The sequence below is a fragment of the Nuphar pumila genome, chromosome 13 (assembly GCF_984573655.1).
Source record: "Nuphar pumila chromosome 13, dmNupPumi1.hap1.1, whole genome shotgun sequence".
Lineage (NCBI taxonomy): Eukaryota > Viridiplantae > Streptophyta > Magnoliopsida > Nymphaeales > Nymphaeaceae > Nuphar > Nuphar pumila.
The window spans coordinates 85,872,917-85,893,158 of record NC_143261.1 but is presented as its reverse complement, the minus strand read 5'-3'; the positions used below and the strand labels follow the sequence as shown (position 1 = coordinate 85,893,158).

Sequence of the window (20,242 nt, the reverse complement as noted above, 5' to 3'; positions counted from 1 at the left end):
TGTATCTTATTGGAAACTCAGGTCCGGCCTGAGTTTGGTATGAAATTTTATAAACCATGCCTGGCTTCATGTATTATTCGGACCCTTTGGATCTGGCCTGGATTCTAATCAGACCTTATTTATCACTACACCCTAACCCGTTTGGTATGGGTTAGGTCTGGGTCAAACCCGAACCCACTGACACCCCTAGTATGGACCAATTATTTTAATTAGTGACACTATTATTCCAACAAATAAATAAAAATCAAGACAGGGCAGTATAAAATATGCAGCAATTTTAAAGGTGGCTGCAAAGGCCCGACTCTTTCAAGTTTACTTGGTAGTGTGATTGTGAACTTGTTGGAATTTGGATTGGATATATCTATTATCAACATCCTACATATCCAAATGTAGCTATGATGTAAACGGTTTGGATTTGGATCAGATGTGGCCAATACCAGATCTGACTAATTGAATGCTGGCTAAACATATTCGAATTTAGATGGTAAAAAACTCATATTATATCCAGTTTTTTACATGTAATCTGATATAGATATCCGTTAAATGTGGATATTTGCCAGATTCGATAGCAAAAAATTAAAACCATATTCGCATCCAATTATAATCGGTTGGCTTCCGAAATCCAATTAAACAGAGTCGGACCCAATCCGATATCGGATAGAATCCGATCTATTGACATCCCTACCGAATAAGAATGAAAAACAAATTCAGGTATGGATCCAGGTAGAGATGGCAGTGGACTGGAGAAATGGGGCCCCGCCCTGCCTCGCCTCTTTTGGATCGGAGATGAAGGACATGAATGGGGGAATGGACCGGGGATGAATTTTAAAATCAAAACCCATGCGGGGATGGATTTACCCTATCCCTGATCTCTATTAAAGAAATTATTATTATTATACCTTTATAAATATTATAAAATCATATATATATATAGGAAAATGAAAACCTCTTCAATGGAAAACTCTTCCAAACCTCTTCAATGAATAAAAGTTTTATTGGATTTTTAGTGTTTTTTCAAAATTTGGACCATACAGATATGCTTGTTTTTATAGGAAACAGTTTTTTGAGCATTTGATTCCGATGCATGGATAGGTTTTTTTAAGTTTTAAAATCAACTACATATAATTTTTTGCGGCTCCAAATACCATTTTTTCTATCCAAAATTCATGATTCAAGTACAGTCATGCTTAATACGATCAAAATTTTGAGAAAAATACCCAAAAAAAATAATTGGGTTTTTATTTTATTTTTATATTATGACAAATGTGATCTATGTATTTGACTTTATAGGGATCAGTACTTGAAGCCATGGGTCAGCTTTTTATAAGGTTCTAAAAATCACCAGTCCAAAATCTTTGTAAATTTTTTAGGCTCCAAATATCAATTTTTTTTCAAAACCACATGATAAATCAACATGTTTGACACATTTATGGGATCAAAACTACAAAAAAAATACCAAAAGAACAGAAAAACCTATTTAGCATAGATCATTTTGCACCTAATGTGTGAGCAACAACCAATTTCTATATTATAACCCTAACATAAAACCCTAACTCGAATCTAGAATCTCTCCTTTCTCTTTCCTTTCCTTCTCCTAACGAGCTGCACTAGATCACATTTCTTTCATCTCCTTCCTTTTAACGACAGAAGGCTGAAGACCCCGCCCTGCCTTGCTCAGTTTGGACAGGGGATGAAAAACATAAAACTGGGAATGAACCGGGAATGGAGGCTAAAATCAATATCAGTGCAAGAATGAAGGGCAAAATTTTGAGACGGGGCGGGTCGGAGACCTGGTCTCCGCTCCCGTCCACTGCCAATTTTGTGTGTCTTTTATGGGATCTTCCTAAAAAGGTTTCTTTTAAGTAATTTCCCTTCCATTCAAATTTTTAAAAAGCAGGACTGTTGGTTGAACTGAAACAACTGCATGTTGGGACGGAGGAAGCCCTACCACCATCTTCTTCTCTTCCCTCGCTTCCATCTCTACTCACACGTGCCAACCACCACTACCACCGATCACCCACAGCCCATACACGTGCGAGACGCCGCAATCGTTGATCTCCCGTGCTCATCATCGACGAAAAATGTGGATCATCTTGGGATATTCAGATCCTTCTTTGCTGAAAAGTCTCCAGCAAGAGTCATGCAACTCTACCCTCTGCTCCTGTCATCCAATCTAGAACTCAACAATTCCGCGTTCTTGCATGCCCTCAAGGCATGCTCTGTAATGGGGGCGCTGCCCGAAGGCGAAGCGATCCATTCGCATGTTTTCAGGTTAGGATTTTGCCGTGATGTCTATGTCTTGAATTCGTTAATTGACATGTATGCCAAATTTGGGCATTTGCTGGCAGCACACCAAGTGTTTGTTGAAATGTCAATGAGGAACATAGTATCATGGAACACGATGGCTTCTGGTTACAGTACAAATGGCTTTTATGCTGATGCATTGCAGGTCTATAACTTGATGAGAGCCACTGGTCTAAGATTAGACTGGATGGGCTTGAAGATTTTGATTCCTGTTTGCGGGCGGTTGCAGAGGCTAAGACTCGGGCAAGCCACTCATTGTCATGTGATTGCATCGGGCCAATCTTTGTGTTTGGATTTGATGGCAGCAGTTATGGATATGTATGTGAAATGTGAGTGTTTGGACAATGCAACACGGATTTTCGACGAGATTCTAATCAAGGATATCATAATTTGGAATACCATTATCAACGGGTACTTGAAAACTGGAAAATTAGAGCAGGCCCTAGAACTATTTCACCGAATTCAGAAAGAAAGTGTTACACCCAGTGTGGTGTCAGTGCTGCTTGCTCTGCAGGCTTGTGCAGGCTTAGCCATTCTCCATGCAGGGGAGGCGATTCATGGTTTCATTGTTAGAGTTGGGCTCAGTTTTGATGTCTCTGTGCAAACACTTTTGATTGATATGTACTCAAAATGTGGGAAGCTGAACTCAGCTTACTGGGTTTTCAGTGAGATTAAGTGTCACGGAATCGTTAACTCGTGGAGTGCAATGATTTCAGGATTTGGCAGATATGGATATGGGAGAACAGCTCTAATGCTTTTCTTCAAAATGTTGCAGAGGGGGTTAGATCCTGACAAGATCAGCTTTCTGTCGCTTCTGTCTGCATGTAGCCATACTGGCCTGGTAGAAGAAGGATGGAAAATTTTCAATTACATGATGCATTTTGGGATCTTGCCATCTATGGGGCATTATGCGTGTGTGGTTGATCTTTTAAGTCGTGCAGGATATCTTGAGGAAGCACTTGAATTCGTGGGTAGGATGCCAGTCGAACCAGATGCCAGCATCTGGGGAGGTATAATAGGAGGTTGCAAAATCCATGGTGATATCGAGTTGGGAAAAGCTCTGAGGCACCATGTTATCAACTTAGGTCCAAAAGCTAAAGGGTTTTACTCAATGATGTTGAGTTCTTATGCTGCTAGAGGGAACTGGAAGGAGGTGGTGATGGTTAGAACATTGATGGAAGAGAGAGGTGTAAAGAAAACACCAGGATGGAGTTTGCTAGAAATGTAATTAGTGAAAGCTACTGGAATGTGAAAACGCTTACTGGGATCTTCGTTTGGACAAACCAAGAGATGTAATCTAGATTGATCCCGCATGTGTAAATTGTTTACTTGAGAGAAGCAACCAAATTATTTAGTAGTCATTTCCAATTCGACGACGGAGAGTCGGGCATCGCAATGTGTTCAAGTTTTTCCTTTTAATCTGTATCCGCAGCCTGCACTTAAATTATTTCATTTTAATGTCACCATGAGACCAGAATGCATAGCTGTCACCATGATCTCGAGTTGGAGGAATCATTCAAATCTTTTGGATACAAGCAGATCTAATATGTGTATATACATCTTTCATTTATTGTATTAGAGAGTATATTATTTGATTATTAAACCACATTAGTGTGTCTAAAATCAGGTTGAGTCTTGTCATAAGGTTACCATACTTCCATCTTACTGGTTCAATTGGAAAACTTAACTTCAGTTGGTACAGGAAGGCCACCATCATGCTTGGTCTAATTGGTTCAGTTGGAGAAACCCAACTTCAGTAGGTACAGAAAGACCCAATCTCCAGCTTTCCCACAGTTGTAGTACTCATTATGGAGACATGCCAGCAGCATGGCATGAGAAATGCTATGCAACTGGTATTTTTGGAGCCAAATCCTACTGCAATTGATAAAAGATGGTGAGCTCTGCCATGGTAGGATGTCCTATAAAGTGCAGAAAGATGTTATGGAGTTCAGATATTAGTTCTGGTGGGAAATTGGCATGCTTCTGCCCTGTTTCAACTCTGCCAAGGATCGAATTCTTCTCTGATTCAAGAATGATAAGCTTCAAATTTTTGCTTTTGTAGAGGCTTGATTGCATCACCTATAAGACTGCTAGTTTGGTGGTACCAACTTTCTGATCAGCCAATCTCACTGAATGCTTGCTGTCTGCCCCAGAGCACAACAGCGCAGACCTTCTTTTGCAGATAGCATCTCCCTGAAGACTCTAGACAGTCTCCATTGGTTGGAGGCCTGTATTGGAAGACCATATTCTTTTGTGCAGTTTTTCTTCTTTGTTGAGGCATTGGCAACGTCATATGGCTTCTTGAACATCTCTTTCTTCTAAACAGAAGCATTAGCAAGAGTACGTTCCATGATTTGCTCTGGACAACTTCCATTGACACCATAGTTTTGAAGAATTTCTAGAAACATACCTAAACTTTTGAAATTCTCATTTGCGCACTCAAGTTTTTCCTGCGTTTTCCACCATACTTATGTTTTTGTCAGATCCAAAAGGATCTATTGCACAACCTAGTAACCCAACACTTGGCCATTCAGGCAACTTGGTCCAGCCAAAGTCCCTCTAGTGCCAAAGTTTTCCAGGGTTGCCCAAATCTAAATATTAATTATAAGTATTCCCTATTCTTTCCCCAAAAAAAAAATTATAAGTTTCCCCTTTAGCCAAAGTTGTTTGTATTCAAAATAGTTCTGCTGCTGAAGACAGAAGATTGCAAGTTTTCTTTCGTTGAATTGTTATGTGACATGTAATTAAATTAGTAACGATAGCGTGCACCGACTGCACCTACACCCACCTAGTAGAGTATAATTTTAATATCTTTTGATTTTTTTTAACATGCTGGTTCAAGTGTTGGGTCCCAAGAGAGATTGATGGTCTGCCATATGCCCGCCTCCAAGTGGTTAAAGCCTCTCGGCGGCTCCACTTGCCCACCAGAAAACCTGCTGCTTCAGCCCTAAGGCTATCGAATGTCTTTTTAAGCTGCTTTATCAATCGAACCCTGTAGATATTATCAATATATACAATTGAACTAGCCCTATAGTGTTGTTTCATACCTGTCATGGGTTTGATCCTACATAAATTTACCAATTCTTACTTAAAACATGTGAGTTTTACTTAGATATAAATATATTTGTGTATGTACATAAAGGGATAGCATTTGCTTACCACGTTGGGGGGAGGGGGCCGAGGGGGTGGTGTTGTTTTGACTGAATCCGACCTCATGGAAATGTTCAGTGTTTTGAAAATATTATGAATCAACTTGGATCATAATTTTCAGATTTAATTTCTTTTTAAGGTTTGAAAATTTAGTGCATTGTAGGCCGTTTATTTTCAACCCTTGTAAAATCTGACATATATGTCAGACAAACATGATCCAAAGGTCGGTTTCTACTAAATTTAATATGTAAGTCACATCTGAAGGGTCATATGTGAAAAAAAATAAATCTCTCTCTCTCTCTCTCTCTCTCTCTCTCTCTATATATATATATATATATATATATATATATATATATATCTAGAGAGAGAGAGAGAGAGAACAAAATGTGTCCTGGATAGCTATAATGTAGTCAGTTTCACCTTTTTGCAGTTAGACTATCATTTTCCAATGAGTTTGGCCATTCCTATTAGATCAACTTAAGACATCGGACCACCCCCAAAAAGGTTGGCGCATCCTGAATTCAGTTCAGAAGTAAAAAAAACTTTATTAGTTACAAATAAAACGAAATTTCAAAATTTCCAACTCACAATGAAAATGGAATTACAATGCCACTCAGATTGCCATAATGCTGTCTCTTGTTTTGTTCTTCACAAGTGAGCTCCTTCAAACTCGACCATGAACTTTTCCTCTTACGTCTACTTGACCCATGACCAGTGCTTTCTTGATTTACAACACTGGTGAAACTTCCTGGCTCAACTGAACCGGTGCCATTTGACGCTTTCTTTTGCTTCCTCTTTTTAACAGATGAACTGTTAATTTTTCTTCCAGATGGAATTTCTGCACTTCCATGCAAAGACATTTCCCGCATATCTGTGCCTTTATTCAATCCATGAGCCTCTGCTACAGAGTCAGCTTCATGTCTCAATAACTCAGGCTTGCTGTCAACACCTACCAATGCTAACTGTTGCATCTCATCGGCTGGCAATGAAGTTGCTTGGCTGTTCTGTGTAGCGGCTTCCTGCATACATCCTTCAGAATTCAACTGAGCAGTAGAGTTTAACCCCAATGAACGTAAGTCACCACCTACTTTGGCTGAAACAGGTATCTTCTCTGGAAAAATAGAAGCCAATTTTTGCAGCTTAATTCCGGGCATTTTTGGCAAAGTAGCCTCCAGCAGAGCTGTGTCCTTTTTTATTTTTTCACATTTGGGCATTACTTTTGACGCTGCAAGTGTTTTCAGGCGACTTTTGAGGGCACCTGGTTTTATGTTCCTGTGTGAACAGAATTGGCATGTGTATACCACATTGTTTTGTACTAAGGCATCACTTGTCTTGTGGCGCCCCTTGCACACATTCTTTTCAATGCGAACTATGCAGTTCAAACCAGGTTGAAGAAGAGCCTCACATCTGGGATTTTGTTGATGAAAGTTGAGGAATCACAGCATGTAAATCAGCATCAAAGAATATAAACAATATGATGAGGAAACATGCAAGACAACAAAACCAGAAATATAGCAGCAGTGACATTGAACTCTTACTAACTATTAAAAATTAGAAATTATCACAACAATGAAGACCCTTGAACACTTAAAATGTGATGCATCAGATTTTTTGTCTTCATTGCAAGATCCAAATGAGTTCTGGTCACTATCTTCAACACACAGCCTACAAACTTTTACGTAATTAGTAAAGCCTACAGGAAGGTATGCGAAAAACAATATTAACGTGAATAACTCAAGCTCTACCAATAAATTAAAATGATAAAGAGAGATAGGACTTGCAAATCTAGCCTCATATAGATGGGAGAATAGCTCCAAGAAGTTCATTTAGTAGACTTCAATTTTGGTTCATAAGAACAGGCAATACTTGTCTAAATGAAAATCAGATCACGACCCAAAATTTATAAACAGAGGATAGGAATCCCCACATTCCATAAATTCTTGGCACATTAAGGAATTCCTAATTGTTGAAGCCACTTCATACGCCAATCCACTAGCCAATGGAAAATCTCACCTATCTTCAGCCTCTTCACCAGCTACCATCCGCTGGAAAAGGGACAGTAAATACATAGTTATTTTTCTCTTTCGTACAAGGGTAGTTTTATACCTCAACATTGTATAGTTTTGTTAATTCCTATATTTTACAGGGGCATTTTTGTGTACATGTAAAATCACTCTTATGTAAAGTTGAAGTTTCAATGAACGGGAGTAGTATTGCTCTTGTGCCCTAGTCCATCCCTTCTTTCCTCTTCTTCCCTTTCTCTTAACCAACCCATTTTCTCCCTTCTTGGTTTTCACCTTCTTTCTCTTCCAATATCTTGAAAATGCTTAAAATATAGACCCTCAGAGCTTAAGACACTATGTAATCAAAAGCGCTAGTTGGTGCCTAGTCAGTAGACCCCTAAAAAGACTATCCGAGGACTAGGCGGGACTAATCAGACTAGTCAGTGCCCCAATTAAAAAATAAAAAATAATACATACAAAATATACATAAAAATATGTCTAATACTTTTGGTAATGCTTTCATCAGACAAGTACACAATTACACATGCTTTCACACAATATATAACTAGAATATATATATTCAATTATTCATAACATATTCAGTATAATCAACAAAACATGCTTTCAGCCTTTTGCAAAAAATTGATTGTGACACACACACACACAGAGATTTTTTCATAGCATACAACAACAACAACAACTACGCCTTCATCCCAAAACAATTGGGGTCGGCGATATATTTTTTCATAGCATAATATATATATATATATGTATATATGACCAGGAGTAGTATTACTTTCTGTCTTTCACAGAAGCACGGTAACACACATATATAAATAACATATTACATATTCAATAATATTAAAAACATGCTTTCAAGATTTTATAGAAGATATTATATATATATATATATACAAACAAAAATCACACATATATCTCAGTTTCAACCTTTAACAGAAAAAAATCATCATAAACAAATTCACACATATATAAAAAATATAATCATTTAGAATTAATCCCCTTCCTTTGTAAAATTTTTAAATATAATAATAAAAATAGTAGTAAATGACTAAACTGCCCTTGCACCTAGGTGAGGGCAGCTTAGTTGTTGACTAGGTGCCCTAGTCAATGCCTAGTCGGCAAAATTGGTGTTTTTAAGGTGTCCATCTAAGAATTGCAAAGCTTAGGTGTTTTACTTATGGCTAAGCTGACTAGGTGGACTAGTTGCCGCATTTGACTACATAGTTAAGACCATCAACAACATGGTCTAAAGATTACTGCCCCTTTCATGAGTATAATACTGAGGCTACCTTTATAATGAATGCCTGGAACAACATACATCTCTCTCTCTCTCTCTCTCTCTCTCTCTCTCTCTCTCTCTCTCTCTCTCTCTCTCACACACACACAACTAGAGAGCTCAATGAAACTCTACCAACACTTGCTATACAGAGATGCTCAAGCAAGAGCCTTGATTTCCTTTCTACTACTAAACAAAAAGAAACCTAATTCCAAGTGTGTCATAGAGATAATTTTAAATGTTTCACGAAACAGTTTAAGTTGTCCATTTCCCCATATTCCTTAAATATGTAACTTTTATATGGCATGCATCTTAATGACTTCATGTTCTCATTTTGATACCAGCCCATGAGAATTAACCTGTGATATGTAAGTTAATAATTTGTTTGAACATTGGCACTATTTTAAAGTTATGAATGTTGATAATATATTATCGCTTTATTTTTTCATTCGGCCTCTATTGCTTTATTTTTTTCTTTCATTAAGGCCTCCACTATTATTCTTAGATTGTGTATTTACTTGGAAAATTTTGCTCGTTTTCTTATACAGGAAGAAAAACAGCTTGAGTTACAAGCTCAAAGTCATAAAGATTGGATTAACCATGATAACTCGAACTCATTAGTTTAATAAATACAGCAATAATGAATCAAAGATAAGACCATAAGGAGTGTCTATGAATTGCATAAATGCAACAAAAAAATGCAGAAAGACTCAAGTCTTTAGTGTCATGGGAAGAATCCTGTGGAATAAAGGAATGAAGCCAGATTTAGTATCAAAAGAATGAAGACCCCTCTAGCTGTCTTGGCACCCTAGCCATTATATATTTGAACCTATGAAACGCTGGCAATAATTTACCAAAGAGTACATATGAATGAAAGAGACTCCGAGTCCACAAGGTCTATTAGCTATGTTACATGAACACTTCTCCCAGGCTGAAGTGTCGATGTTGAACACTTCTTGACACTTGCAGTCCTGGACATGGGACCGGAATGCCATTTTTAAAATCGTGTCCAAAATTTTGGACACCCGCCCTGTCCAGCGAGTGTTTTCGTGCATCATGGACACAGGTGTCCAACTTTTTGGACACTCAGTTATATGCTTTTGTTGCTCTATGTTTTACCTTAGAAGTACGGTTGTTGATTAGTCTTGATGAAATGTTTTTGTACTTACAATCTTACATGTTTATATTATGCCATTGACATTTGTGTAAATCATCAAGGATCATATTACAAATGAGAAAGGAATGTGCATTTTATATTTTATGGTTTTATTTGCATAATTCTTTAAATCTCTTTTTTTCTCTTTATATATATAGTTGTGTCCAAGTGTCTAGTTTTTTTAAGATATGTCGTGTCAGACACTAACACCCATGTCAATGTCCAAGTAACATAGTCCATTTGGGGGCGTTTGATTGTGCGTCCACCGCACGGGACGACATCACAACCAAACGTTGGATGAAGGTTGTAAGTATCGTACTGTATCACACGATAAGTACTGTTACTATCAGCATTTTCGATATGATACACACTCATATCATGATAAGAGTGTGTATTGTATCTGTATCGACCAAAGGTGTAAGTATCGTATCGTAACCCGTATCGGTCGGGCTCAAAATAGATACGTATTGTATCATAAAAACCCATAAATTTTAATAAAAGTTAACAAAAAATCCAAAAAAAATCAGGAAAAAATAACACCAATTCTAAAAAAATCATAACACATGGAACAATAATGAATTGCATAAAATACAAGCATAAAATCACATATGAAGCATTTACGAAATAAGATTAACTAAACATAGACGTAATAAGAACACAAGAACACAATTTATTTATGCAATAATATTAACTAAACATAGATATGTTCTTAAACATTAAACAACTACGCATCTAATAAACACAAGTATAATCGGTGCCTGTCCTTTGAGCAAAATAATGATACATTCAAAACCCAAAAGTTTTCATAACTCATTACAAAAGTTAAAGTTGCATTTTTTAGTTACAGAATGACATGGCAAGGAGAAAGGCATACAAGCTAGAGTTCATAAACATATAATAAAAATCATTTTCAGTGTCAAACTTCATCTCAATGATTTTCTTCGTTTATTGCATCGTTCAGTGGCTTGAGATGATGACGGGTCATTTTCATTTTCTGGATCAGGGACCACCTCTGACAATTTCACTCTGACAAATGTTGCATGTGCTCGTGCCTTTCTTTTATAAGACTAGTAAGAAGCTCAACACGAATATCAGTAGGAATGCGATATGTACATAATTTCATGATAGTAGAATTGTTATGTCCCGCAACATGACATTTAAATCTATACAATCCTTTATGCATTACAAAATCACAAAAAATTACACTTCACTATTCCTTTCAAACACATATCCAAGTCAACTGGTGTACAATATTTCAATAAAGAATCATTTAAGAGGCATCCTCCAAGACCTTTACCCTCCATCAACCTCCTAGAGCACGAATTACTAAATTTAATCACTACAAAGATGTAAAATAATGCTCAATAACACACTTAAAGACAAATTTTGATTTCGAAGGGCACAAAAATGGGATTAAGAGTAAAAAAAATTAAAAGTAAAGTAATATCTTCTAAAAACATAAAAAAAAGAAAGGAGTTTACCCTCCTCCAACTTCAATCATACAAAAATGAAATAAAGAACGAAGATTTTTTACCTTAACCCACTTCCTTAAGTGGAAAAATGGTGAAAATGCACTCTTGAAAAAATCACAAAACCCCTCTCCCTAGCTCAAGGATCGGCCCCCAAATCGTTTTCACGGCTCCTAGGATACGAGGGTTCCCCTCTAATGGCCTCTACACAAATGAGGAAGTCAATCCTCAAAAGGTATTTAAAACCCAAAAGTTAAAAATTAAGTTTCGGGCCCTTTTAAAGTGCATCAATATCATATCGTACGATACGCCCGATACGGGTACAATACATACTCATATCGTGATATGAGTGTATATCGTATAGAAAACCTCAATAGTAATTATATGTATTGTACCGTATTGTACAATATGGTGGTATTGACTATATCATACGACACAAACCTATATCATACTGTATTGCACAATACAGGTTGTATCATACGATACACCATCGAGCACTTTAAAAATGGTTGAATCATATTTTTTACTTTTTTTTGTTTTAAAGGCCTCTTGAGGGTCGACTTCTTCATTTGTGTAGAGGCCATTAGAGGGGAACTCATGCACCCTAAGAGTCATGAGAGCAATTTGAGAGCCAATCCATGACCAATGGAGAGAGTTTTTGTGGTTTGCTCAAGAGTACATTTTCACCCTTTTCCCACTCAAGGAAGTCATATAAGATAAAAAAAATCATCAATATTTGTTTCATTTGTGTAAGATTGAAGCTAGAGGAGGGTAGGCTCCTTTATTTTTGATGTTTTTAGAAGATATTTGTTCATTTATACCCTTAATCTCATTTTTTGTGCCCTTAGAACTCAAAATATGACCCTAAGTGTGTTATTGAATATCGTTTTACATATTTATGGTGATTAGATTTAGTAATTCATGCCCTAAGAGGTCGATGGAGGGTAACAGTTTTGGAGGATGCCTCCCAAAGGATCCTGCATTGAAATATTATAATCAGTTGACTTGGGGTCACCATTGAAAATAGTGAAGTGTAGCTTTTGTGGTTTTGTAATGCATGGAGGATTGTATAAATTTAAATGTCACATTATGGGGCATAACAATTCCATTGTGAAATTATCTACCCATTGCATTCTTATTGATATTCATGTTGAGCTTCTTACTAGTATTATCAAAGATGATTAAAAAAACAAAAGCGCGTAGTAATTGCCGAAGTGAAATTGCCATAGGTGGTCCTTGATTCAGAAGATGAAGATGAATCATCATCATCATCTCAGGCTACTGAATGATGTAATAAACAGAGAAAATCATTGAACTGAAGTTTGATACAGGACATGACTTTTATATATAGTCATAGACATATGTTTTTGTAACTAAAAATTGGAACTTTAACTATGAATTGTCTTTTGGCTTTTAAATGTAGTGTTATTTTGTCTTAAGCGATTGTACTTGTGGTGAATTATCATCATCTCAGGCTACTTAATGATGTAATAAACGGAGAAAATCATTGAACTGAAGTTTGATACTGGACATAACTTTTAGATATACTCATAGACATATGTTTTTGTAACTAAAAATTGAAACTTTAATTATGAATCGTATTTTGGCTTTTGAATGTAGTGTTATTTTGTCTTAAGTGATTGTACTTGTGGTGATTAGATTTATTAATGTCTCGACGTCCCCAACGTGGTGATGGACTAGTGTGACGATACTATGAGGTTCCTGAAGGTCATATAGGGTGTGCTACTTTGATATGCAGGGTTTTCTCATTTAGTGCTTCACGGGGGCCTAAACGGCATGAAAGAGCACATTTCAGTGGTTGGTGGAAACACGCCACGATGTCTATTGGCTACAGATGAAGCACAAGCCAAGATGCATGTTGATCTAGAAGAAATCAGAAATATGAATATCAGATTAAGGGAGCGAGAGGCACAAGCATTGGCACATGCCCAAGCAGTGGTTGCACAACATAAATAAAGAGCCACAAGGCCCACAACAAGATGTCATCTTTGATGACGAATATGGGATGTTTGATAGTGAAGACTATTGATGTTGTTTTGTATCTTTTGTCACAAAACTTGTGTAACAAGATCTATATTTTGTTAATTATAACATGTGATGAGGCATCTATGATTAGTTGAATCATGAATGTTTAATGACATCTATGTTTAGTTACATCTATCTTGTATTCTACCCCGACCCTAACCTCTCTCTCTCTCTCTCTTCTTTCTTCTTCCTCTTCATCTTGTGCATGAATTCGAAAAGCCCTAATTCAAAACCCACTTCTTGATTTAGGGCCTTTCAAACTAAGGTCTTGAATTAGGGCTTTTCAATTTAGGGTTTCCAATTAGGGCTTTTCGAATTAGGAATTGATTAGGGCTTTTTTATTTAGGGTTTCGAATTAGGGATTATCCAAACTGTCCAAACAACAAGCAATCAAACGTTGAACACAAGGAACACAGTTCCTTGTCCAGTCGAAACAAACATTGGACGTGATACAGTCATTACAGAACAGACAAAACATATGTTTTATCTGTTCTGTTCAACTGTTATGTCCAATCTTGGACAAGCAATCAAACAAGCCCTTTGTGACCCTTGTCCCGAAAATCACAAGTATGTGCATGCACACACACACACATGCATGAACACATACAGAGACACGCACATGCACATGTTCAGAATGTCAGTTAACAAGTAGTTAAAAGAGAAAATAAACACTGGTAGATCAAAACACCATAAGTGATCAAGTTCTACAAATTCCCCTGCCAACCAAACAAACAAATGCAACAAAAGAGCCACTTTTATATAATTGGCAGAACCTACCCAAGGGGCAGAATGCCAAATTTCTGGTTACTAAAAGTGAGTAGGTATACCTACCCAGTCGGATGATTAGAAAGATCTAATAGTTGAAACTATGAAATAAAAACAAGGAAGTTCTAATAAACTAAACATATTAATGTTGCACAAGGTACCTTAACAAGTCTCCTGCATAAGGTGCAGTGAGAGCAAAAGAAAAACTGCAGCTGAAACTATATGAAAGCCAGACTAAACATAACAAAAATATCCTCAAGCTAAAAAACAGAAGCCAATCCATTTAACTTTTTGACAGATATACAATCAAGCATTTTACCAGAATGGTCAACATTTAGGCACAACAAAATGGATGAATTTGCATATTTCATTTCAAGATTACTCAAACACCTTTATCTCTAGAGAACAATGCCTGGAAAAAATTATTATCTTACCTTTGACAAGAAACAATTGAAGAATCATTAGATCGGATCCCAAGTCTCTCACGAGAAGTTGCTAGTTGATATCCAAAATAGGCACCCAAGGAGGGGCTTGAAGCCTCCCCGCCTGCCCAAGTTGCTATCTTTTGCAGGTGTTTCAGTTGTAGCACCGCATTGACATCATGAAGTCCTTTGACATTGGATTCACTTTTACCTCTGATTTCTTCACGGATTGTACGTATTCTCGAACTAGAGTTACATGTTAATGCATTTTTCTTGCCCTCCTTCTTACCCATGGCTCAGCAACCAAGACTTGTTAAAAACAAATATAGGAGCTTAGAAGCATCACCATCTTAAAATGCATGGAGTGTCTGCCTTCTCTTCGATCTTGAAGCATGCCTTGTTTCTATTCAGCATATCCCATGCTTCAAATATTGTTCCAAGAAGAGACTACAAGAATGTGTAGAATGAAGTTGGTTAGGTTTAACACAAAGAAATGTAAATATACAATACATAACAAAAGCCATTAACATGAAAGCAGTTGGTTGAAGAAAACCTATGGTAAAACTAGATAGCCATTTTCTATATTTTCACAACTGAAGGTAACAAGCTCGTTTTAGTAGTGGAGTCAAGAAAATCAAGTGGTCATGCTAGGAGCCTAGCTGCCTAGGGCAGCCATATAATATTTTAATCTCCGCCACCCACAATTGATCTTCAAGATTGAACTAACTTTAGCTGCCCAAATTGCATAATTTGCTAGATCTCGACCAATTTAGTTTAATCTCTATAGCCATTTTTTTCAAGTTGAAGTTCACTTTTAGTTAGGTGCTTTTGCCCCATCCCTATGGTGTTTTCAAGAAATGGCAGTCAAATAAAAGAAAGATCACAAAGGGGCTCATAAAATTTGCAGCTGCATGTGTTTTGGGACCGCATGATCCATGTCCCAGATATCAGCAATAATTTGAAAATATCATGATTTTATTGCAATATTTGTTAAAATGATATCCTTAAAAGTACAACATTTTCAAAATATCACTTATTTTGAGAATATCATGTTTCTAATGAAAAAAAAGCATCTTTAATAATACATTGTGTTTTGTATATATAGTAATCTTTAAATGTTCATATATTCCGACATTTTCTTGAGATATTCCAAGAAAAAAATTTATGGAAAGATTTTTCCAAGAACAAGATTTGTGATATTGTGCATGACTCAATGTCCAGCTTTGATATTTAACATGAACATAGGAAAGCGAGGTTTGCAGGTTCCAACCATTCATTTTGCAAAATTGAGGTGCACATGACCACAGCCAACACAATTGCTAACCATGCAATCAAGGTGGGACATGCCAAACATTGGCTCTGTAACTAATATTAAACTGAAATCACGTCAAGGAAAAAATAATGGAGACAAAACTGGATACTATTCGTTGAAAATATGCAGTTAAAAAAAGATAAGTGAAAATTTAGGAAATACAATATATTTAAACCAAAATAAAGGAGTTTAAACAGCAGGATAAGTTGGAAAATCGTTTTTTGGAGTGTTTGGAATGACCAGCTTATACAGAAAGGCAGGATATGTTAGGAATTACATTCACACTCTTGTTCAAAACAGCTGGATAAATTGGGAAATCGGATTTTTAAGGTGCCTGGAACAACCAACTCATCTAGGAACATCCAACATGTAAAGAACTGAATTAATCCTCTTGTTTAGGTCCTGTTGGTGGTAAATCCAGGAACTTTGCTTTTCTAGTGTTAATTTTTAAAACTTTAGGTTTTCTAAATTGTGGAAATTGTAGAGTTTGGATGCACTTGAAAAACTGGAAAAAATATCTAGATTTTAATTTTTGCCCTGTTTGGTTGGTTGTTTGAAATATTTCTTTTTGTAATGCAATTTCTGAAGTTATTAAGTTAAAAGTTTGCAACATAAAAATGCAAGCGCTAATGACACTACTAGCAGACCAAATCAGAAGTCAAGCAGTTTCATACCTATGCACGTCTAACAGAGCACCTGCATAAGCTTCATTACATTTTCTCAGCACGCAATCATGTTGCAGATATGATGATAGCAAAAATAACAATGCCCATAGTCCCTTCTACATGACATCTCTTATGAAGAAAGTTCATAGAAAATTATGTTTATTCATAAACAAAATAAAAGATCATGTCAACTGCCCAGGAAAACTTTGCAGGCACATCCACCAAGCCACTCAAAACCATCGCAAGAAGCATATATAACAAATCAATACCCAACTGTGGCTTTGATTCATTTGAAAAAATAACCAAACAGTTAGTATGCATCCAAACAGAAATTACAGGATTAAAAAAAAATGAAAATAACCCATGGTTGTGTTGGTAAAAAAGGAAAATGGCCTCAAAAAACCAAATAAGATCTAAAAAGAGAGAAGCCAACAAATCCAATAACAAGTAGACTGCATATTTGAACACAATTTGGGAGAGAGCATTAAAATGAAGTAAAAAAAAAAAACAAGAACAACAACAACTAGTATGATGGTCACCTCATTCAGATCGCTGAGAGAGAGAGAAAGACTGCCAAATGGGGTCGGTATAATCTTTTGGTTTCGGCGCAAGGTCGCTTCAGATATGGGTTGACTAAGGGTATAGTTGGAACCATAATGACAAAAGTTTAAATTGGCAATTTCTCGGGAGATTTTCAACTTTCTGAATATTTCTCGAGTTTTTTTCAACAGAATCTCGGGCAAATAATTAAAAAATCACAAAAAATCTAAAAAAACAAAATCTACTTTTAATCCCACTAACCGTATCTAAGATCAAATATGTAAAAAGTATCAACTAAACCATCAAACCTCAAATATGTAACAACTAACAAGTATCAACTAAACTAACAAACATCATAGAGAAAATTGTCAATAAGAATCAATCATAGACAAAAACCATAATTATTAAACAATAAATTAGTTCTTCTTTTAGACCAACCATAATAGAGAAACTGATGTCTATTTTCATTTCCTTTTGGGGTGAGTGCTAGTCACCTGATTTTTTGTATAACAATAAATTTTGCTTTCATTCAGAAAAAAATGTCGTGCGAGTAAACAAAAATAACCTAAGCATGAAGAAAACAAACTAATTGGGAGAAAATCTGATCTTTCCTTCTAAAAAAACTCACAGTAGCATGCTTGCGTAACCAATTTTAAGCATATGTTAATGTGATAACTCAGTCCAGAATATGCTAAACATATATGCTTATATTTGCCAAATCACTAAGGCGTTCTAGTCTTCAAGCCAGGTAGTGAAATGTGATCATTATAGAACATGATGGTCAGATGCATATAAAAACATTGGAATGAAAATATTTGTTCTTCTTGCTAAGAGAAGGAATGATGATACGCCTCTGACGGAAAAGTCATGTGACAGGAAACTGGAAAGAAGTTAAAGACACAGACACACACAGAAAGAAAGAAGTTAAAGACACAGAGAGAGAGGCAGTGGAAACACTCACCGTTGGATTGGCGGTGGTGGTCGGAATCGTTCACGCCGGTCGCCGGAACCTCGAAATCTTTGGCGCCGGTGGCCGAAACCCCTTTCTCTCTGTAAAACCCCTTTTCAGGCTGAGAAATGAAAGAAACGAAACCCCTTGACGCCGGTGGAAGAAACGAAAGCGGTGGTGCGACCACTGCCCCTTTTGCAGGGCATGCCTCTCTCTCTCTCTCAGTCTCTCTCGGCAAACGAAGTGATGCGGCCGAAACCCCTTTTGCAGACTTGGACAAATGATATGCCGATTTATCGCGAGATTTCGAGATTTTGTCACAAACGTTAATCTTGCGATATTTTATAAATCTCGCGAAAAAAAAAACATGAGATTTTCGTAAATCTCGCGATATTTCCCCGTATGGTCCCGGATCCGAACCGATCCAACTTGGAACTAGGGATGCAAACGGATCGGATTTCGGATCCAACTTAAATCCGACCCGTTTGTAACCCTAGTTGGAACAGGCCATTGGACTTGTGCTGGATCCGTGTGGATCCCAAATGGATCCAACAGCTTGGCATAGGCACAGCCAGGCTCAAGTTCGATAAGAGTTAGCATAGACAAGACCCAATGAAATCTTAATTTATAATGGTCAAACCTGGGTCCAGTATGAAAATTTTTAAATCAGACTAGGATCTAGGGCTGGTAAACGATCCGGACAGGCAGAGCTTGGGCTCTTCAGGCTCGGCTCCTGCTCGGGCATGAGCCAAGCCAAGATCAAGCTCGTTACAAGCCAAGAACGATCGGGCTGATTCATTTTTTAAAAAAAAAAAAATTTGTTTTTATGTGTTTTTAAGCTTGATAATATATAAAAATATATGTATAAAACATATATAATACGCATATTATATATAATATAATATATGTATAAAATATATAAATATATAATATGCAAAACATGCCTATATGAGTTGAGCTTGTCATGGGGACATGTTCGTGTGGTCGGCTCATTTATCTAAACGAGATGGCTCGCAAGCTCGGCTGGATGAGCTCCACTTTTCTAAGCCAAGGTGAATGACGTGCTAGCCGGATTAGATAATCGGACCTGTATCACTAAGTCCAAACCCAAACTCTAATATCAACCGTTAGGATATTCTTCAAAAACCATGCAATCTTGGACAAATCATTATATATCACTATTTATTCCAATACCAACACATTTTAACTTTAATTTTTTGTTACTTTTGTTATAGTATATGTTTTCTTGTGTTTGGAAATTTTACTTATGCCAACATTTCTTAAACAACAATGTTTTTTATTTTATCGTGAGAATTTTCATCAAATAAATCTCAATACTAGAGTATATCCCATAAAGAACTGATATCAGAACCTTCTTTTGACAACACTCGTATTTCGTTGCTCCTCTAATCCTCTTGCCTCACAAATAGGGGTGTCAACGAATGGGGTTTGGTTCGGACTCAGGTGAAACCAGACCTGGACCCAATTGTTTGGGTATGGTATTGAGTCTGGAACTTAGTCCAATTGGATCCATTAGAAACCATACCCGGACCAGATAAGAACTTACATGAACCAGACTCGGACCATACCCGGTAAAATAATATTTTTATCATTTTTACATTGAAAAATTGTGGGTCTTAATCGGAACTCCGGTCGGGCCTGGGTCTGGTATAAAACTTCACAAATTATACCAGGATCCACGTATTAATCGGACCTTTGTGTCTGAACCCAGGTCTTCTTATTTATCATCATACCGGACCCTATAGGGTTTGGTCTAGGTAAACCTGACCCGTTAGCACCCCTACTCACAAATCATCACGGTACGACCAAGCTTATGGTTGACCGCAAATGATCATGGGAGTGTAGCCTAGGGTCCACATCATGAGCACCAGCCCAACTTATACCAGGCCCAAGTTGTTGATGTGCCACAAGCTGGTCAACCTAATTAAAAAATGGACCTTGGCCCTATCCTAGGGTTCGGAAACAAGATGAACTGCTTGTGGTTCAGCTCATAAAAAGTTGGTTTGAAGTCGTGAAATATGCTATGTAAGCTAGCTCGAGTATGAACAACCAGTATTTGGCTTGGCTTGTATAGACTCTTTAATTAATAATAAATATATTTTACATCTATTTTGTATCATAGACTGAAGATGGCTGAGGTGTT

General features: G+C 36.9%; 2 protein-coding genes across 2 annotated transcripts; one reads left to right on the top strand and one right to left on the bottom strand.

Annotated features, from left to right (window-relative positions):
- Nucleotides 1-1,924: 1,924 nt before the first annotated feature.
- On the top strand, nt 1,925-4,064 carry LOC149818973 (pentatricopeptide repeat-containing protein DOT4, chloroplastic-like). Its single transcript, XM_089986315.1, has 2 exons — nt 1,925-3,528; nt 3,932-4,064. Exons 1-2 carry the CDS (start codon nt 1,925-1,927, stop codon nt 4,062-4,064), a joined length of 1,737 nt encoding a protein of 578 aa, XP_089842441.1.
- Nucleotides 4,065-5,931: 1,867 nt separating this feature from the next.
- LOC149818972 (RNase P Rpr2/Rpp21 subunit domain protein) lies at nt 5,932-18,228 on the bottom strand. Its single transcript, XM_089985094.1, has 3 exons — nt 18,091-18,228; nt 14,625-15,059; nt 5,932-6,861 (listed from the first exon to the last, which is right to left on the bottom strand). Exons 2-3 carry the CDS (start codon nt 14,903-14,905, stop codon nt 6,039-6,041), a joined length of 1,104 nt encoding a protein of 367 aa, XP_089841220.1. The 5' UTR covers nt 14,906-15,059; nt 18,091-18,228; the 3' UTR covers nt 5,932-6,038.
- Nucleotides 18,229-20,242: the final 2,014 nt, after the last annotated feature.

Bases quoted from the DNA above. Each gene is read 5' to 3' on its own strand.
- LOC149818973 (XM_089986315.1), top strand. From the start codon at position 1,925: ATGTTGGGACGGAGGAAGCCCTACCACCATCTTCTTCTCTTCCCTCGC. The intron at 3,529-3,931 runs GTAATTAGTGAA...GTCTAAAATCAG, and splicing joins GGATGGAGTTTGCTAGAAAT to GTTGAGTCTTGTCATAAGGT.
- LOC149818972 (XM_089985094.1), bottom strand. From the start codon at position 14,905: ATGGGTAAGAAGGAGGGCAAGAAAAATGCATTAACATGTAACTCTAGT. The intron at 6,862-14,624 runs GTAAGATAATAA...ACAAAATCCCAG, and splicing joins TCAATTGTTTCTTGTCAAAG to ATGTGAGGCTCTTCTTCAAC.